Here is an 18991-nt window from a genome sequence, read left to right on the forward strand (position 1 = left end):
TGCTTTGCACTCTGCCGAAATAAACGTGAGTGCTTAAGTTGCCCATGTCCTCAGCTCTTTTCAAACAGACTGAGCAGTAAGAGCAATTCATATTGCTCTTCATATATTTATGCCACCCCCCCAGAGCAATGTGATCTCCCCCCTCCCCCACTGGCAGACTGGGTGATCTGAGAGGCCTGGGCGGGACCAGGTCACATGACTCAGGCATACCTTGCAGTGTGTGGTACTGATAGGGAGTCCAATATTGGAGGCGAACACAACAGTGAGCGCCGATGCCAGTTCAATAGTGAATCCACTGCAGGAAGTAACAAGAGACAAACTTCACACTCACTCCTTGACATTGACTATCACCGACTGCATGCAACGCCGGCCGTCTTAACCACGGGGAGAGAGGGTGTGTGAGAGAGAAAGTGAAAAAAAGACAAGAGGGTTTGTTCACACAACTTTTTTTTTTGGCTCACCAAAGATTGTCACGAACAGCTCACAGTGAAGTTGTGTGTCTGTTCACACAAACACATGACAGAAGCCGTAAGTATGAGGAAAAAACTCACTTGCCTTTTAGGCAACTGCAAGAGTATAACATCAACACGTCTGCAATGCAGTGAAGCCCTAGCCTCTAACACCAGGCTGCATTTCCACTAAGGCAAAACTGCACTGGCACGAAAGCCAAGCCACATTTGTACTGATGTGGAGGCCTAAGCAGTTCTAAGGCAATCCTGAACTTCTACTTAGAACATAGTTGAATGCAAGCTGTGCCTGTCTGTCTAAACTTTTGTTACAAAACAGGGTTGTTTTGCATTGCCTGCTGACTCTTATTTATTTTTCCATTGGTTATCTAGCAAGCCAATTCTATCACATCAGTTATTTGTGTAGTAGGCAGCTGCATAAAGACTACTGGTACAAAACTAGGCTTCCCAGTCTCTCACACAAGCACATACTCATTAGCACACTAAGCAGTACTAACTCATTAGCACACTAAGCTGTTCTAACATACTTTTCACAAATGCTTCTAGTGGGACTGTTCCTGTTTTGCAGCCACAGTGTTTTAATTGGATGGTATTAAGGCCAGAAAGGGCAACTTGCAGCTGCATTTATGTACAAAGTGGATGAACCCAGCAAGGGAGAGAGAAAGTGGGATATGCAGAGAGAGAACAAAAACAAAGAAAGAGACACACACAGGCAGCAAGAGAGAGAGTAAGAGTGTGTGTGTGTGTGTGTGTGTGTGTGTGTGTGTGTGTGTGCGAGGGAGAGACAGACAGAGCTAGAGAAACAGAGACAGTAAGTAGATTCTGTAATTCTGCTACAACAGCGTTTCTGTTTATGGAAAGCAGCGAGATTCCTTTTTGTTCATTTTTTTGTTCTTAGTTTTATAAAAGCATATTATGCTTTTATTATAATTGACAACAGTGCTATTCATGTTAAGTCCACTGATTTGGCAACACTGTACTTAAGGTCATGCAAATGAACCACATTTGAAGTGAACTGACAGAAAGAGAGGAGGAAAGAGAGGGAGGGGAGTCTGCTGCTGAAGGTTCTTGGCTGTGTCAGAACTGAACCACAGAGAAAGAGTGCTGATGGTGTAATGGCATCTCATTTCATTATTACTGAGGGAATAAGTGTATGTTTGGTATGTCTGTGTGTTCATCTATGTGATTAAAATGTGTACTGTGTTTCTCCACTCACGCACACAGCATGTTGACTGTTGACCCTGGGAGGTGTTGACCCTCCATCCTGAACACTGCCACAGTTTTAGCGTTCACCCAGAATGGATTATCAGCTATTCGGCGGTCTCCATGTCACCGCTTATCTGTGTGCAGCTCATTACACAACAGAGTTGGGAGGGGGGGTCAAAGTCCCCCCCACGTCCTGTCGCCATGGGACAACACTATGCTCCACAGGAGGGGAAATAAACGACCTATCAGCTGATGGATGATGTAACTAAACTGACACTTTTGGGGTAAAAAAAACTATTGAATGTTGAACCAAAGCGAATTCTGTTTTGGCTGAAAAAGGGAAGGGTGACATTACCCCCAAGATGAAAAGCAGAGAGAGTAAAGGTCTCTTCAGATGAAAACAGAGTGGGGGGTGAGAAAGAGGGGATTTGGCTAAGGCCTGCCTGCTCCCTTCCCCTGTGTCCATTCATGAAAACAGCTTTTGTCTGCTGCTGGACAAGACTCCTACTGACATCCCATCTCCCAAAATGCCCCATGCCCGCTCACTTCCTGCCGGTCTGTGTGATACTGCTGCCAGGCCACAGTGTCCTGCCATAGCCCCGGCTCAACAGACGGCTGGCAGAGTCCCCAGCCCAGGAGCACGTAACAGAGGACCCTCACACCAATCTGCAGCATTCCCACGCACCTTCCCCTTCTACCAGGACACATTTCTACCTTAATGGAGACCTGTGGCTCTTCCTCTAATGCTTACAAAGAGGGTGAACTAAACACATGTGGCCTGTGGGGATGTTCTGGCTACTTGACAGGAATCTGTGAACTGACGGCAGCTTCCAGAGGCCCCCTGTCATCTATAGCACTGGGGTACCAAGTGCCTGTATGTCTGCTGTGTAAAATACGTGGCAAATGTATGGTTATATAGATTATATAGTAACATTTAAGTCACATGCACAGGCTCAACCACTGTGTGCTGAACAGAGATGATATGTTAAGATACTATGACACATGTATTTTATATGTCTGAGAGTGCTTGATGAATTAGCATGTTAAATACTGAATATATGGTATATGCGAGTTTAGTGTAAGTGGTTGTGCATGTGTGTAGTATATATGTGGTGTGTGTGCGTAGAGTAGGAGTAAAGTTTGTGAGTGTATGTGTGCGCAGACTGCTGGAAGTAGTATGTAATATGTGAGTAGAGTCATCCATCATCCACAGTGCCACCAGTGGACCAACAGAGTGTGTAGTGTTGTGTTGTGTATAGAGTACAAGTGGAAGTGAGTGAGTGTGAGTGTGTGTATGAGTGTGTGAGTGTGTGTGTGTGTGTGTGTGTGTGTGTGTGCGCGCGTGTGTGTGTGTGTGTGCGCGCGTGTGTATGAAATGGCACTGATGATGGAAGGCTGACCCCCTGCTGGAGGGGTGTCTGGCCTCCCTCTGTGCCGCAGACTGATCTCACCTGGAGGGTGTAATGGGGGTCAGGTCTTTCCCCATGGTCTGGATAACCCTGCGGCCCCACACCCACAGGCCAGCACAGATGCCTATGCCTCCATAGAACAGCAGCCAGATGGGCGTGGCAGCGTCCTGCATTACCGCGCCCTGGTCATAAATCATCCACAGCGCCACCAGTGGGCCAATAGCATTACTATAGGGGAGGGAAGAGAAGGTGTCACACTCAAGACAAACAGTTTTGCTTCTTTCTCACCAGGATACACAGTACCACACAATACCACAACATACCAGGCAATACCACACAATACCACTTTCTTATTAAAAATATGAGAGTGTGGGGGTGGTGTGCTGGTGTGGTAGCGGATGTTACTGACATTGGGGGGTGGGTGTGTGTATGTGTGCGTGCGTGGTTATGTGTGGGTGTGTGTGTGTGTGTGTGTGTGTGAGCACGCGCATCACCTGACGTCGTTGCCTCCATGAGCGAAAGAGCCAAAGCAAGCGGTGAGGATCTGCAGGAAGTGGAAGAGCAGGAAGACTTGCGGCTTGTCTTTCTCCTCCTTGTCCTCCTCCACAACGTCATCCAGAGGGGGAGGCAGGGAGTCCATGGGGTTGGCGGCCAGCTTCACCTCCACTCCCCCCTCCTCCGCCTCGATCTCCGCTTCAGCCACAGCGTTGCAGTAGCTGGAGTAGCTGTCGTAGCGCACACGCTTCTTGGAGTAAGACACGCTGTCGCCCACCAGCTTCTCGCTGTCCTCCGCGTTCGCGCTGGACTCGCTGCGCAGCAGCGGCTGCACGGGCATGCCGCAGATGGCCGCCGTGTAGCAGGTGTAGCTGTTGTTGCGCCGCAGCGCGCGGTAGTTTTCGGGGGGAGGTCGGGAGCTCTCGTCCTCCAGGCGTCCCAGGTGGATTTTGTGGAGCAGGTCCTTATACAGCCCTGAGTCTTTGTGCACCGTGTGGTACACCTGCCCGTCACTGCGCATGTGACCGTCAAAACTGAAACTGCCATTCGAGAGTGGAGACTTCAGACAGCCATTTGTCATGGAGTGAGTCCTGCCTACAGGACAAAGAGAAGAGCACCTGTCAGTGTGGAGGGGGCAGAGGGAGAGAGGGAGGGATGGAAAGAAAGAGAGACAGAGAGAGAGGGAGAGAGGGAAAGAGAGCTTGAGAGAAAGAAAGAGAGAGACATAGCTTGAGAGAGAGGGAGAGAGAGGGAGAGGGAGGTAGCTGAGAGGGAGACGGTGAGCTGAACTGCTGTCGTCAGGTTACCGCATTGGAATCAAGTGGTTCGGTGGCTAGAACTGAAGACTGACACTGTAGGTTTGACATTCGTTATAAGGAGGCCCTACAACTTCTACTTCTTCCACTTCTCACCACAGACCACGTTTAAACCTCATCTCAGAGGTCCTCACCATAGACTCGGCCGTTAGGCAGGACTGTGCCCCCGTTGGCCAGGCTAGTGAGCTCCGCGGAGGTCTCTGTCCCTCTGCCAGTGAGGGGCACCACAGCGTCGTCCGTGCCCTTGGCTCCTGGCAGCTCTTTAAACACTGGGGTCTCTTCTTCCTCTGGGATCTTATCCAAGCTCTCATCCGATATCCTGGACAAGGCCTGTTCCTTCTTTAGCTGACCTGTGTACCACATGGAAAGAGGGCTGAGCACGAGTGAGTCAGCTGTAAAAAAAAGCACTAAGCACAGCCCACAGGAGCTGAGTACCACAGGAACTCGAGCCATACCTTGAAATATGCATTCTACATGAGAAATAGTCAACTATAATTCTAGTAGACTGTAGATTAAGATCCATCTTTGGCTTCATAAATACATTCTTATAACATAACTGGCTATCTCAGTTAAACTGCTTCTGCTGCTTTAACCAGTTGTTTGAGGGGAAGGGAATAATACAGGGGTACAGAGATTCGGGGTGCACAGATTCAGGAGTGCACATTTCTCAACAATTTCTACTCCCTGCTCTGAAGCCAGCGTCCTCTGACTTGTGCAGGTTTATGTTAGGACAGCTGGATTAGCGTAGAGGTGCAGCCAGAGGCAATGATGGCACAAAAGTATACCGGTGAACTCTGAGAACAATCAATTCCCATCCACTGTAATTGTATATTTTCTGCCTTCTGAGGCAGGGAGGTCCTCCTGCGGGTGGCCCAGCAGGATAAATCCCTGAGACCTCCACCTGGTAATAATGGCTTCGCTGATGCACATCACCCTGTCACTGAGTCGCAGTATTTACAGCTTCAGTGCTGAATGCCGGTTTACTGCCCTCCCATACTGTGTGCTCAGAGGCTCAAACAGCTGTCCTGTCTAGGTCCAGACACCCAGACAGCCATTTTGGATCCGAAGAGGGACCAAAAGTAGAATGTGGAGGAAGTGCAGGACTGCCACACATTGGTTCAAATTTGTTACTGACACTAAAAACCTTCAGAGCCTGTGGGTTTGTCTGTAGAGAGGTTTAACAGTCTGGTAAGAACACAAAGGGAGAGTGACACCAACTTGCGATCTTCCTCCTCATCCAAGGGCAAACGAAGAACCAGACCAGAGCGGCGCAGACCAGGGAACCTGCCAGAGTGATCAGAGCTATGGCCCATACAGGAAGCAACTCCAAACCCAGCACTGCCAACAGGAAGAGAGCAAGAGAGAGAGAGAGATGGGGAGAGAAGGAGTGCAAGAAAGAGAGTGAGAACAGTGATATGGACAGGGAGAGAGAGAGAGAGAGAAAAAGAGGAAGAGGGAGAGAGGGAGGGAGGGAAGGAAGGAGAGAGTCAAGAAGAGAACAGGGTTAGGTCACTTTAGTGGGAGAGAGACCTAGAGTATATACTGTACAGTGTAGTTTATATTACAAAGTAAATGAACAACAGCTCCATCATTTTAAACTATTCTCATGGAATTATTAAGTTACTTTATCTTTATTTATTTAACCAGGATGGTCTTCTCATTTAAACACAGCTCTAGTTGTCAAGTCGTCCTGGGTCAGCAAAACACACGTCACATAATATTATCACAACACATAATATGGAAAGTATAAGAGCTGCATGTATGCTTGAGATGAGACAGGATACATCAAGCAAAACCTACCAGCACAGACTCCTCACTGTGTTTTAAACTCTATAATAAATGACTAACCCTCAGTTTAGTTTAGGACAAAATGCTTACTGACTCCAAAGCAGAAGAGTGAAAAACAGGTCATGAGTCTGTTCAGCAGTCAGAAGGTGCAAGTCCTGTTTTTGGGAAGGCTCTAGGTGCTGCCCCTGTGACCCCTCTAAGCAAGGGGTTTCCATCTGAGTATGTCGGTCATGTGACGTGCCAGATCACCTTCCCACGGTGTTGAGCCTTGAAGGGCCTCAGGCTGTTGGAGATCCTACCACCATTTAATAATGCCCCTATAGTCATATGCTCATCGACTGCCCTATGGTAGTTCATGCAGTTCTACTAGATATTCATGAGAGCTTAGCTAAACAAGCCTTGTTACTCTGTGCAAGAGTTGGCAGCCAAGCTATAGCATAGTAATCTTAGTGGGCTAATACACCATAAATGATAATAAAACAAAGGTAAAAGAACATTCTTGGCCCTGAAAGCTCTGCTCAGTTTGAGCCTCCCAACCCTGACAGCAGGCGTAAGGTTACCGGATTCTCATGGGCTGGCCACTGTAAATAGGGGTTCAGCGTGACACCCAGGTAGGATAACAACATGACCTGCTGTGACCTACTGGGAAAGTATGCATTCCTTCCATACCTTGTGGTTTCCAATTTCCTTGCATGTCCTAACAATAGCAAACATAATTTGTATTTTAAATGAATTAATAAAGCATACTAATAACAATAAATAAAACACAATAGAACATTATTACTACCATTATTATTAACACTGCTTCCATGGGATCTTTAATGACAGCAGTGAGCCAGGGCCTTGCTTTAACAACTCATCAAAATAGAGGCTCCAACAGCACAGTGTCCTTATCACTAAACTGGGGCACTGATCTTCTACTTGTTCCAGAGCTAAGAATGAATGCATTTAAAAAGCTTTTTTTGTTGGCAGGTGGCTTCTATTGTAATACCCAGGGATCCTGACTGCCAGCTGTTCCTTAGCCAGCTGCCATTGTGCCCAAGGGTTTGACCTGCTTTTGCAGGTAGCAGGACTTACAAGGGGCTCCGGTGTACATGATGGAGAAAGTGTTGATCCCGATGGTGGAGGCGTAGAACAGAGGGAGGGCGCGCAGTCCGTTCGGTACAGGATCGTCCTGGACAGAAAAGGAGAAGAGGCTTTCACTAGTTTACGGACTGGAAGACTACAGGCTCAAACTCCAGCTGCAGCCAAAACTAGCCACCTTTACTCTAGATTCAAAGCTGTGCCAAGTGTCACAGGGCTTACAGTGTTTTCCATCCAGAAAAGGAAGGGCTTCAAGTGTTACGAAATGATAGGACCATGCCTTCACCATGGTGTTTGTTAATAAGCCAGGTGGCTGAGCAGTACCACTGGCCAGGGGTCTTGCTGATGCTGAACTCATACACTGTGGCCATCTGCATTCTCAGGCAGCCCTACTGCATTCTCACACAACTCCAGAGCTGTATGTAAGAGTGTGTGTGTCTGTGTGTGTGAGACTCACTTTGTTCAGGATGAAGTATCGGATGAGGAAGAAGAGGAAGCCAGACATCAGTCCCGACAGGAGAGGAGATATGAACCAGGAGGCAACTGAAAAGGTAAGCAAAACCATTAAACCTCAGCTTCTAAAATCATGGATATCCCCTGAGCCACACTGTTCCACCCCCACTCCTCCACATCCACACTATTACCACAAACTGCTATAACAATAGTAAACACTGTTTGACGGGGTCAGTACTCACATATATACATTTATCCACTTATACTTGATCGACACAATCACAAAGAGTGTTATTCGTAGCACAAGATATATATAATACTAGAAAAACATAACACTATTCATAATACATGTTATAATACTACGTTTTACACTACAAACTGTACAACAGCACAGTGAGAGTTGATATTTGTATATTAACTTTATTTGAGCAAGCTAATTGTGTGAACATCTTTTCACTCTTAGGGAGCCATTTTGGTTTTCCTGAAAATGTTGACAACAGATACAATGGAAGACATGTTACTGAAACAAGAATATTTCATGCAAGACCCTTAGAAGAAAACGAGGGTGAACATGCTGAGGATATGAAGCTGTTTGTTTTACCGAATCAGGACCTCTGTAGGTAAAGATGACTTTACCTCAGAGAGGCTTATATCTGAAAGAGTGATAGCACACGACCCAAAGTGCAGGCACTGCAGGTCACCAGATAACGGTTATTCACACTCTCAGGGAAAATGAATCACTGGTTACCAATCTTCACCAGCTGCATCCACTGCACTCCCTTGGTGCCAATCGCCACCATGGAGAAACCAATGGTGGATCCCACAATGCAGTGTGTGCCAGAGATGGGCAGCTTCAGGAAGGAAGCAATAAGCTGCCAAACTGCTGACCCTGTAGAGCAGACACAGAGAAAGGAGATTTCAGATGAATAACTCATTTACCATCAAGTCCAGCACTTGAATATGTACAGGAATGGAAAAATGGATACTGATGGATACATGCACAAGCAGAGGCCCTCACACTTCCCTTTCCCCGGACTCACACTGAGGACATGGCTGGTATACTTCCATGAATTACTGCAGTGTCTCTGTTTGACCTGTCATCACATAAATTGCAAATCTGCACAAATATATTCTGGGTAACAAAATATGGAGCAAAGCTCCTCAGCAGTACATGACTGATCTGAACAGAGAGACAACACAGCTGCATCTGCACTAAAGCACTAATCCCTGTCCATGCATCCCTCAGATTATACATTTCACTGGCAAGTAATAAAAATGTTTGAAGACATTTGAGATAAGTGAACTCTGTTGGCAACATTAAGTCATTTTAGGGGGGATGTGATTTTTTTTTTCCATTTTTTCCAGGGGACTTGAGGTTGGAGGTTCCATTTGCGGACCAACCTCCTCCCATTTTCTCATCATCCTTTTTCTTTCCATTTCTACAAATTTATCCATTTTAGCAAACTAACCAGACTTGGGGTTTAAGAAGCATCGATTTGCTCAATGAAATGGAATCGTTCAGAGAGCAATCTGAACTCGTAACTCAACGACAGCATCTACACAGGTAGGCTTTGCTGATGTCCTTCATGATAGGAACTATTAGTGTAGGAGCAACCAACAACAAATTAAAGTGGGTCTAATAGTGAGGAGTGCACCATATGCAAATAATGAATCCTGGGATCTCACTTTGCAGACCTCACAGTTTAACAAGTTCGACCCTAGAATTCTCAGGTCTGATAACTAGGGAGGAGCTATCTATCCTAAAGGCAAACCCAGGAAAACCCAATTAAAAACCCAGGTTCCAACACCCATGCATTCAGATGCTCCAGTGTTTTTCAGAATAACTGTCATTTAGCTTTCAGGGATGTCCTGCAAAGCTGCTCTTACCAGCCTTCACTGTCACTTGGATGGCCTTTTGGTGGATCTTGTTTGATTTTACTTACTTGGATGGCTACTACAGGAATTATTAGAGTCGCCACTTCTGTGTCTACATCCACAATCATCAGCAATTGACTCTAATGGTAGACTCACTCTTGTCTCATATCTAATACAGAGCAGCCATACATAATGAGCAGCCTCCAATATCATATATTTCTTGAAATGTAGTTCATAATTTTTAGCCAGTGAATGTACAATTTTTTTCAGACAAACTCATTTTCTTTGAGACATTTGTTTATTGGGGTGACAGGGTAGCAGGGTAGCAGTGGTTAAGGAGCTGGATTTGTAACTGAAAGGTTGCCAGTTCGATTCCCCACAGGGGTACTGCTGCCGTACCCTTGGGAAAGGTACTTAACCCACAATTGCCTCAGCAAACATCCAGCTGTATGAATGGATAACATTGTTAAAACCTGTAATTGATGTAATTCGTTCTGGATAAGAGCATCTGCTAAATGCCATTAATGTAATACAATGTATTTCATATTAACTGTACACAGTAGAGGTCATTGCTGGCCTGCAACAATAACTACTTTTCAAACAAGATGGTAAATGTTCACATCTTTGGCACCTTATCTTACCACTTAGTGATGTGGAAAGGATCAGTCACAATATTTATGCTTATCAATGCACAATAATATAATATGTATGAAAACTCCATTTACCAGTGGTATGTCAGTAAATACTGTCAAGACCAGAACACAAACTGACCAATAGGAATAATGAAATCAGCCATTTTACAATGTACTTGTCACAGCACTGCTGAGTAGTATTGGATAGAACAAGTAAAGCAAGTAAATTTCCACTGACATGATTTTTTTGGGAAGAAAAATATATCAAATTCTAACTCATATGGTAATTTGATTTTGCAGCATTTTCTCAGGGCCATGAAATGGCACTTTCTGTTTTCGTGAAATTCAGTATCACAATATTTAGTGTCATGCCTCCTGTATACTAATGCAATGTGCTTTGCAGCCAAACACATCTCTCTATATGGGCTGTAGCCAATCACGTTCCTCTGCCTGGTCTATGGTCAACTGTACAGTCTGCACAGTCTCCAGCCAATCAAGCCACTGCTTAGGATTAGTGATCACACCCTTCCATTTTATCCTTAGCCAATGATAATTCTGAAAAACATTTATATAACCAATACCACCCTCTTACAATGTTAACTGCCCCAAAAATGGAATTCAATCACAGCCCCTTGTAACATCTACAAAACCACCCCCCATTGCAACATTATGACCAGTCACATTGGATCATATTGTTCGCAGATCACTTGGATGTAACCTAAAGTTTGAAAATGAACATCCCATATAGATGAGATGAAATAACATAGGGCAAAGTAATATGACAGAACGCAGGAAAAATTGCGTAGAATTGCTTTGGAGTAGCACCTCCTCAGTCTATGTGAGATACTGTAGTGCAAGTGGTTCAGTGTAACTTGCCCTTATGATCGCTTTAATGGCATACCTAGTTTTGCTAGTGCTTTTATTGACTTAAAAATAACTGCATTCTACATGTGAGTAACTTGGCTTTTTGTGGATGTAACACTTTGTTTTGAGCTACATATTAAGGGAAAAAGATTCTGTGCATATGAGCTGACGGAGTGTAACAGAGGACAATGATTAAAGTATTTAGTCATGAAGTCATCACAGTATCAATAATTCGTGACACTGCCAATGACCAGGGATTCAACTTATCTAGCTAGCAGTAAAATCAAATAAAGAAAACAATAATCTAGCTAGCTAGCAAGACTAATCCATTTTCAAACTTAGTTAGGACTCCAGCAAAGTAACCATTATTATGATTAGTATGACAAGTACACAGTGTCACTGTTAACTAACATTTTTACCAGCCTTTGGCAGCTGAGTTAGCTTTTATGCACAAAAATCCATGTTTTCATGTATCCCACTGGCTGGGAAGGCTATGAAAATAATTTGTGGCAGAGAAGCTCTGTGTGCTTACTGACCTTGACAGTCCTAAAATCAGATTGCTTATGTCCAGCCCTAATCCAAACCATTTAGATCAAATGCTTTTTACTTTTATCTAGGATCAGTGACTAAGGGTAGCATGCACATGCTGTGTCAACGCTGCACTTCTGAGTTTCAATGAACAAATGCTGTAATGGAATATAAAAGGGCACAGTGGCGAGAGGGATAATTAGAGGCACTAGTGGATTTGTGATGATGTAATGAGGCAGGAAAATTCAAATAAGGAAGAAAGCGGAAAATGGTCTAAATTTGGTCATGTTCTGTTGCATCCTAATCCAGTCTATTTCAATGTGATTTTATGCCATAGACATAAATGTTTGTGAGAACTCAGACCACATGGTCATTACGGTTATTTCTGCTGAGAGCCTCAAAATGGCATAACCAAAAGTTTATGTACACATATAGGGTACACCCCGCAAACCTGTAAATTAGCAGATGGCACTCCTGCCATCCCAGCATCATATGTCATACAATCTACCTTGCTTTATGACACTAAAGGAGCTATACTATACTACTGGACTGATCTGCGGCCCTGGAAAACATAAGAATCATTTCAAATTGAAATGATACATTTATTACTGATTTTTTATTAGCTCAAAATACAAATAAATAACTTCCACACATATTTCCAACATTCCACACAACTGTAAACATTACAGCTTATTAAACATCAAAAGATATTTCACAAGTCCAAATACCACACTGAAGCAGAAGAGGGATGAAGTGTGTGAACTTACCGACCATGGCGCTGACCTCCCCAGCCATCAGCACTGGCACCGTGTCATTGTACAGATTGACGTCAATGATGCCCTTGCGAATGGTCTCTCCCACCTTGGCACCTAGCAGCATCGAACCCAGGGTCTCAAAGATGGAGGCCAAGATGCATGCCTGTCTGAGGGTGACGACTCCAGACCCCACGGCCGTGCCGAAAGAGTTTGCCACGTCGTTGGCGCCCACAGAGAAAGCCAGGATGAAGGCTATTATGAAGCCCACAACCACCATCCACAGATACTGCTCCATATCCATCATGGCTGTTCTTCGCAGGATCCAAAATGGACAAAAATAATGCTAATAAAGGTAGTGTGTGCTTGGGAAGGTTCTTCTGTAAACAAACTTCGTATTTTACCTACTTCGTCCCCCTAGCTGAGCAGTAAAGCTCTGTGAAGTTCAAGGGGAGAAGCAAACTGCTAACTGTGTGTTTTCAGTTCAGTCAGGGGAGAGTGTCTCAGAGCCTGCTGGAGAACACATTCCATATTTCACCTGTGAGAATGGTCACGGCTGATGTTTACCTGTCAAAGAGATGGGAGAGCAATCATTACACAGCCATGGAAACACTCACAACAGGTAAACAAGCAGGGGAATGCAGCACCGCAGGCATGTGCGCGACTAGAGCCGTTTTACCCTGGGCTTATACACAGCCACAGTGACCACAAGACTAATGAAGTGGACTCGGAGTGAGACAGATGGAGCATTCAGAGCCTTACTATTCCCACCAGGGAAGCAGAGGGGAGGGAAGAAAGGCAGGAATAAGGGAGAGACATAAGGGCGGCGGGGGGGGGACTACTGGGCTGAGGGGCCACACATCTCCACAATAGGAAATTACACTGGAAACATCAAAGGGATCATATCACACACCAGCAATGTGCGATGGCCAGTGTCAGTTAAGGTCTATAAAAAGACTGCTGTTCCAAGAACAAGATGTGAGCAATGCTGCCATCAGACCCTCAAACACCTTCCCCTCACAACAACATGTGCACTGTCACCAACTGCCCCCCGGCTTCCCTTCCTACACTGCAGCGTCATCAGGTCTTAGCAGGGGGAGAGCCACTGGAACACATAATGCCTTTAAATGCCCTGAGTATATATCTCCAGTAAAAGGACTCTGTTTAAACAAAAACATGTTTATAAACTAAACCCAAATCTGTAGGTGGAACCAGACAGACGCATAACCCAGGCCCAGACCACATAATTAAAACTGTGCCTTACATAAATATAAAACGGGATCAACATGTTATCCTGGGAATGAGGGGCAAAGCATTGTGGGTATGAAAAACAAAGAGACAATACCGCTGCCACCCTGCTCTCTCTCTCAGAAGTTTCCAGGCTGTGCTTATTTGCTGGCCCTCCCGAGTGACAGAAATGGCAGGGCTGCAGTGGAACTGACAGGACACAATAACCTTCGCAGGGATGACCAATCTGCAGCAGTGCATTCTGGGATTGGACAGCACACTGCCACACTAGTCTCAGGGCTACAATGTGTGAAATAAACCTAAAAACTATTTGATTTTTTTTTCCAAGGTCAATTCAGATTGGAAAATGAACTGTGCTTTTCGAATGCGTTTTGCCTCGATGACCTCTATTAACCCACAGCTGTGACCACACCTCACACCTTCACAGACCACAGCTACAACGCGTGAGAGATTGGGTTTGTAACCGTGCATTCATCAGTGCTGTATTAATCCTTGTTTGATTGCGTTAAATTATTCCCTCAGCTTGGAGTCAAACGCAACCATTTCTTCCTGTGTAAAACTGATTTGAGTTACAGTGGGAGTTCTGTGCATTCCACAGGCTGCTAAGCACGGTTAGGGGGGCACTGAATGTAAACGCACAAATCCCAGCTAACGCATTCTGTGAATATTAACCTGTTCTGCACACTGGTCAGGCAAGCAGACTGCCAGCCAGATTCATTTCCTTGTATTACTGTACAACAATAGTTCAATGCCCCTCTTGAAAATTCTTCGAGGAAATTAAATAGCTTTGGATTTACCCAGAACCAGAACTCGGTTACCCAGAACAGAGTCAGATCTATGCTTCCAGATGAAATGGCCATGACCCCTGAAAATGGGACACAAGCATGAAGGTGGTGAGTGGGAGGTCTGCATGTGACACAGCTACATCAGAGGCTTCTGTCTTTGCAGCAGTGCTGTGCCTACAGGAGGATGAGTCCCAGCAACAGAGGAAGACTCCAGCGCTTCTTCACCAGTGGACCAGACTAAGACACCAACGTGACACAACTGGACTGGAAAATGGACATGGAAGGAAACATGCTCACAGGTGTGCGGACGCTCCCACAGCACGCGAGCACACACCCACGTGCACACACAGAACGCCACCTTGGCCACTCCGCTCTGGCCCCCGCATGAGGAGCCGGTCCCCGCAGGATTTATGAGTGATGGCGTGGATGTCATGTGAGCTGTCGCAGGCGGTTGCCCGACTTAACTTTTTAAAACACGGATTTCAGCTTTAGTCAGCTTAAATAAATACCAGCGTTCAAATTTAATTTAGAAAATAATTACAACCACGTCACATTTTCTTCTTCCGTGGCTCTGTAGAAAAAAAAAATCCTCATTTTCACTAGCGTTTTCAGATAGGTGAAAGGATTTAACATGCCCGAGTATTTTTCAAGGACAACTCAAACATCCAGGTGGTAAATTAATTTCTGTTCAGCAAACCGGTCCACAGTGGCACCAAGACTGCAATGCATTTTCAGTGTTAGGTGACATTTCTGACATGTAAGTTTCTTTGTTTCTAGTTAATATTTAGGGTTCCCAACACAACTTGGTGGAAGACACTATAAATGCACCCATGACAACAGTCATGCTGCTTCCATGACAACAGTCACTTCCCAACAGGTTATACAACTCACATTCACATCTGAAACCTGCATGTGAAGCACTGCAGCAGAAACTCTGCTCAGACTGGGAGTGCAGGTGAATACAGAAAACCTACTGCCTGAAGTACCTGCAGACACCTCTACTGCAAAGTATCCTTGCACACACAAAACACAACACAGAGCAATCAAAGGAGAAATCACAAAATTGCCCAGACCTCTCTATAGCTCTCCTGTAGGGTGCAGTGTGAGGGGGCCATGGGCTGCAGTGTGGGGGTGTGTGGAGGCTGCAGCATGAGGGGTCTGCAGTGTGTGGGGGCAGTAGGGTGAGGGTGCTACAGGCTGCAGTGTGAGGGTTCTGCAGTGTGTGGGGGCTGTAAAGTGAGGGTGCTACAGGCTGCAGTGTGAGGGTTCTGCAGTGTGTGGGGGCTGTAAAGTGAGGGGGCTACAGGCTGCAGTGTGTGGGGGCTGTAAAGTGAGGGTGCTACAGGCTGCAGTGTGAGGGTTCTGCAGTGTGTGGGGGCTGTAAAGTGAGGGTGCTACAGGCTGCAGTGTGAGGGTTCTGCAGTGTGTGGGGGCTGTAAAGTGAGGGGGCTACAGGCTGCAGTGTGTGGGGGCTGTAAAGTGAGGGTGCTACAGGCTGCAGTGTGAGGGTTCTGCAGTGTGTGGGGGCTGTAAAGTGAGGGTGCTACAGGCTGCAGTGTGAGGGTTCTGCAGTGTGTGGGGGCTGTAAAGTGAGGGTGCTACAGGCTGCAGTGTGAGGGTTCTGCAGTGTGTGGGGGCTGTAAAGTGAGGGGGCTACAGGCTGCAGTGTGAGGGTTCTGCAGTGTGTGGGGGCTGTAAAGTGAGGGTGCTACAGGCTGCAGTGTGAGGGTTCTGCAGTGTGTGGGGGCTGTAAAGTGAGGGGGCTACAGGCTGCAGTGTTTGGGGGCTGTAAAGTGAGGGGGCTACAGGCTGCAGTGTGAGGGGGCTGCCAGCTGCAGTGTGAGGGGGCTGCAGTGGCTTCTTCTCACAAGCTGTGTCTGCTGCTGACTCACATTCATTACTAATGCTCAATACTATCTAAACAGCTCAAACGCACACACACTCTCTCCCCCTCTCTCTCTCTCTCACACACACACACACACACACACACACACACACACACAGCTCTCGTTTAATTTCCAACAACTGAATGCTGGAGCAGAGAGAGAGCATATGCAAGAAACATGACTTAAAATGAGAGCTAAACATTATATACAACATATTGGATTTAATGAGGAGAGAGAAAGACAGTAGGAGTGAAGGAGACAGACAGAAAGCAAGAGACAGAGAGAGACGAGACAGAGAGAGTGAGGGGGAGAGAGAGACAGTGAGAGAGAGGGGGAAAGAGAGATAGTGAGAGAATGTCTTTGCCAAATAGGCTGAAATCAGGTGCACTCACCTTCAGACCACGCAGTGCTGTGAACATCCTCTGATCAGAGAATGAGTGAGTGAGTGAGTGAGTGAGTGAGAGAGAGAGAGAGCGACAGAATGAGAGCGAGTGTGCATAAGAGAAAGAGACAGGGAGAGAGAGAGAATGAAAGACTGAGACAGAATGAGAGCAGGAGACAGTGAGAGAAAGACACATAGAAAGAGAGAGGGAGAGAGAGAGTGACAGCAAGCACCAGAGAGAGAAAAAGACTCACACAGAGAAAGAGAAAGAATGAGGGAGAAGGAAAGAGAGAGGGAGAGAGAGAGAGTCAGACAGGATGCAGCAGTTGGGTAGAGCAACGCGGATGAGAGCAGCCTCCTCCTCCTGCTCACGGCGGCACACAGCCTACACCGTCTCCTGCCTCTTAAAGCAAGGCATCTGCATCATTGGCCCACTGGCCAATCAGAGCTGAGGGAGGCGGGTGGGATATGTACACTGGCAAATCACATGTGCAGAGTCCATGGAAGGGGCAGATCTGTCTGAGTCTCCAGTCAGGAAGAGGTCTGCTGTCACACCAAGGACACAGGAGTGCATTTATTCCACCAAAGCCCTCAGCACACAGTAAACCATCGCCAAGCCGCCCCTAATTATGACTCATGGAATCCATTTCTGAAAACAACCAACAAAACACTATCCCCCGTCCGTCACCCCATTGTTTGATCTCTCTTTTCATGCCAATGAAACACAGCAAAGGTGACCACACTAACAAGGCTTTCATAGGGACAAACAGCTCTTTTAGATGCGCGCACACAAACACACATTCATGCCTGCATACACCGGTCCACCATGATGCCAGGACACTCTGTGTGGGGTAAGTAATACAATCACTCCTTTCAGCTGCCCCCTACTCTATGTCATAGCATGGCCTTCCTCCAGCAGTGGGAATCTCCCCAGTTTGAATTTGTCAATCTTCCAGTAAAAACACTGAAAGAACAACGTTCAGAAAATTTCTGATCTCTCTCACTGATACACCTGCAGCTGATCTCTCTCTCACTCTCTCTCACTGATATACCTGCAGCTGATCTCTCTCTCTCACTCACTGATACACCTGCAGCTGATCTCTCTCTCACTCACTCACTGATACACCTGCAGCTGATCTCTCTCTCACTCACTCACTCACTGATACACCTGCAGCTGATCTCTCTCTCTCACTGATACACCTGCAGCTGCTCTCTCTCTCTCTCTCTCTCTGATACACCTGTAGCTGATCTCTCTCACTCACTCACTGATACACCTGCAGCTGATCTCTCTCTCACTCATTCACTGATACACCTGCAGCTGATCTCTCTCTCTCACTCACTGATACACCTGCAGCTGATCTCTCTCTCTTTCTAACTCACTGATACACCTGCAGCTGCTCTCTCTCTCACTCACTGATACATCTGCAGCTGATCTCTCTCTCTCACTGATACACCTGCAGCTGCTCTCTCTCTCTCTCTCTCTCTCTCTCACTCACTGATACACCTATAGCTGATCTCTCTCACTCACTCACTGATACACCTGCAGCTGATCTCTCTCTCACTCACTCACTGATACACCTGCAGCTGATCTCTCTCTCACTCACTCACTGATACACCTGCAGCTGATCTCTCTCTTTCTAACTCACTGATACACCTGCAGCTGCTCTCTCTCTCACTCACTGATACATCTGCAGCTGATCTCTCTCTCTCACTGATACACCTGCAGCTGCTCTCTCTCTCTCTCTCTCTCTCTCTCACTCACTGATACACCTATAGCTGATCTCTCTCACTCACTCACTGATACACCTGCAGCTGATCTCTCTCTCACTCACTCACTGATACACCTGCAGCTGATCTCTCTCTCACTCACTCACTGATACACCTGCAGCTGATCTCTCTCTTTCTAACTCACTGATACACCTGCAGTTGCTCTCTCTCTCTCTCTCACTGTCACTGACACGCCTGCAGCTGATCTCTCTCTTACTAACTCACTGATACACCTGCAGCTGATCTCTCTCACTGACACACCTGTGGCTGAACTTGAGCACACAGTAGTCGTGAAGGTCTTTAGTCAAAATGTTGCTATAATAAAGAGAGGCACCATGGGGAACTAGAGAGCTCTTCGAGTGCATGTGGGGGTATAAACACACACAAATGCACCTACACAAACAGCTCGTGGCTGTTAGACTGAAGATCCCCTGCATGTGATTTCCCGCAGGCTCTGCAGTGGTCTGGCCTTGTGACTCTCACGGACTGTGGATTTTGGTTCCTTTCATTCTCACAGCAGCCCTCAGAAACTGCCACAAGTGCACAGCTGCACACT

At 46.3% G+C, this 18991-nt stretch overlaps 1 protein-coding gene across 3 annotated transcripts in view; it reads right to left on the reverse strand.

Moving 5' to 3' along the window:
- Positions 1-18991, reverse strand: part of slc20a2 (solute carrier family 20 member 2) — a 40095-nt gene that overhangs the window by 7239 nt on the left and 13865 nt on the right. For 2 of the 3 annotated variants that reach the window (XM_036527291.1, XM_036527292.1), the window contains exons 2-10: positions 12383-12934; positions 8465-8605; positions 7721-7806; positions 7258-7354; positions 5611-5730; positions 4527-4742; positions 3577-4171; positions 3125-3310; positions 211-295 (exon numbers count right to left, since the gene is read on the reverse strand). In XM_036527291.1, coding sequence (XP_036383184.1) covers positions 211-295; positions 3125-3310; positions 3577-4171; positions 4527-4742; positions 5611-5730; positions 7258-7354; positions 7721-7806; positions 8465-8605; positions 12383-12674 — 1818 coding nt within the window. In that variant the 5' untranslated portion in view covers positions 12675-12934. Of the gene's footprint in view, positions 1-210; positions 296-3124; positions 3311-3576; positions 4172-4526; positions 4743-5610; positions 5731-7257; positions 7355-7720; positions 7807-8464; positions 8606-12382; positions 12935-16678; positions 16752-18991 lie in introns of those variants that run through there. The other variant, XM_036527293.1, reaches the window with a different exon arrangement.

This window comes from Megalops cyprinoides, chromosome 4, assembly GCF_013368585.1.
Source record: "Megalops cyprinoides isolate fMegCyp1 chromosome 4, fMegCyp1.pri, whole genome shotgun sequence".
NCBI classification, from domain to species: domain Eukaryota; kingdom Metazoa; phylum Chordata; class Actinopteri; order Elopiformes; family Megalopidae; genus Megalops; species Megalops cyprinoides.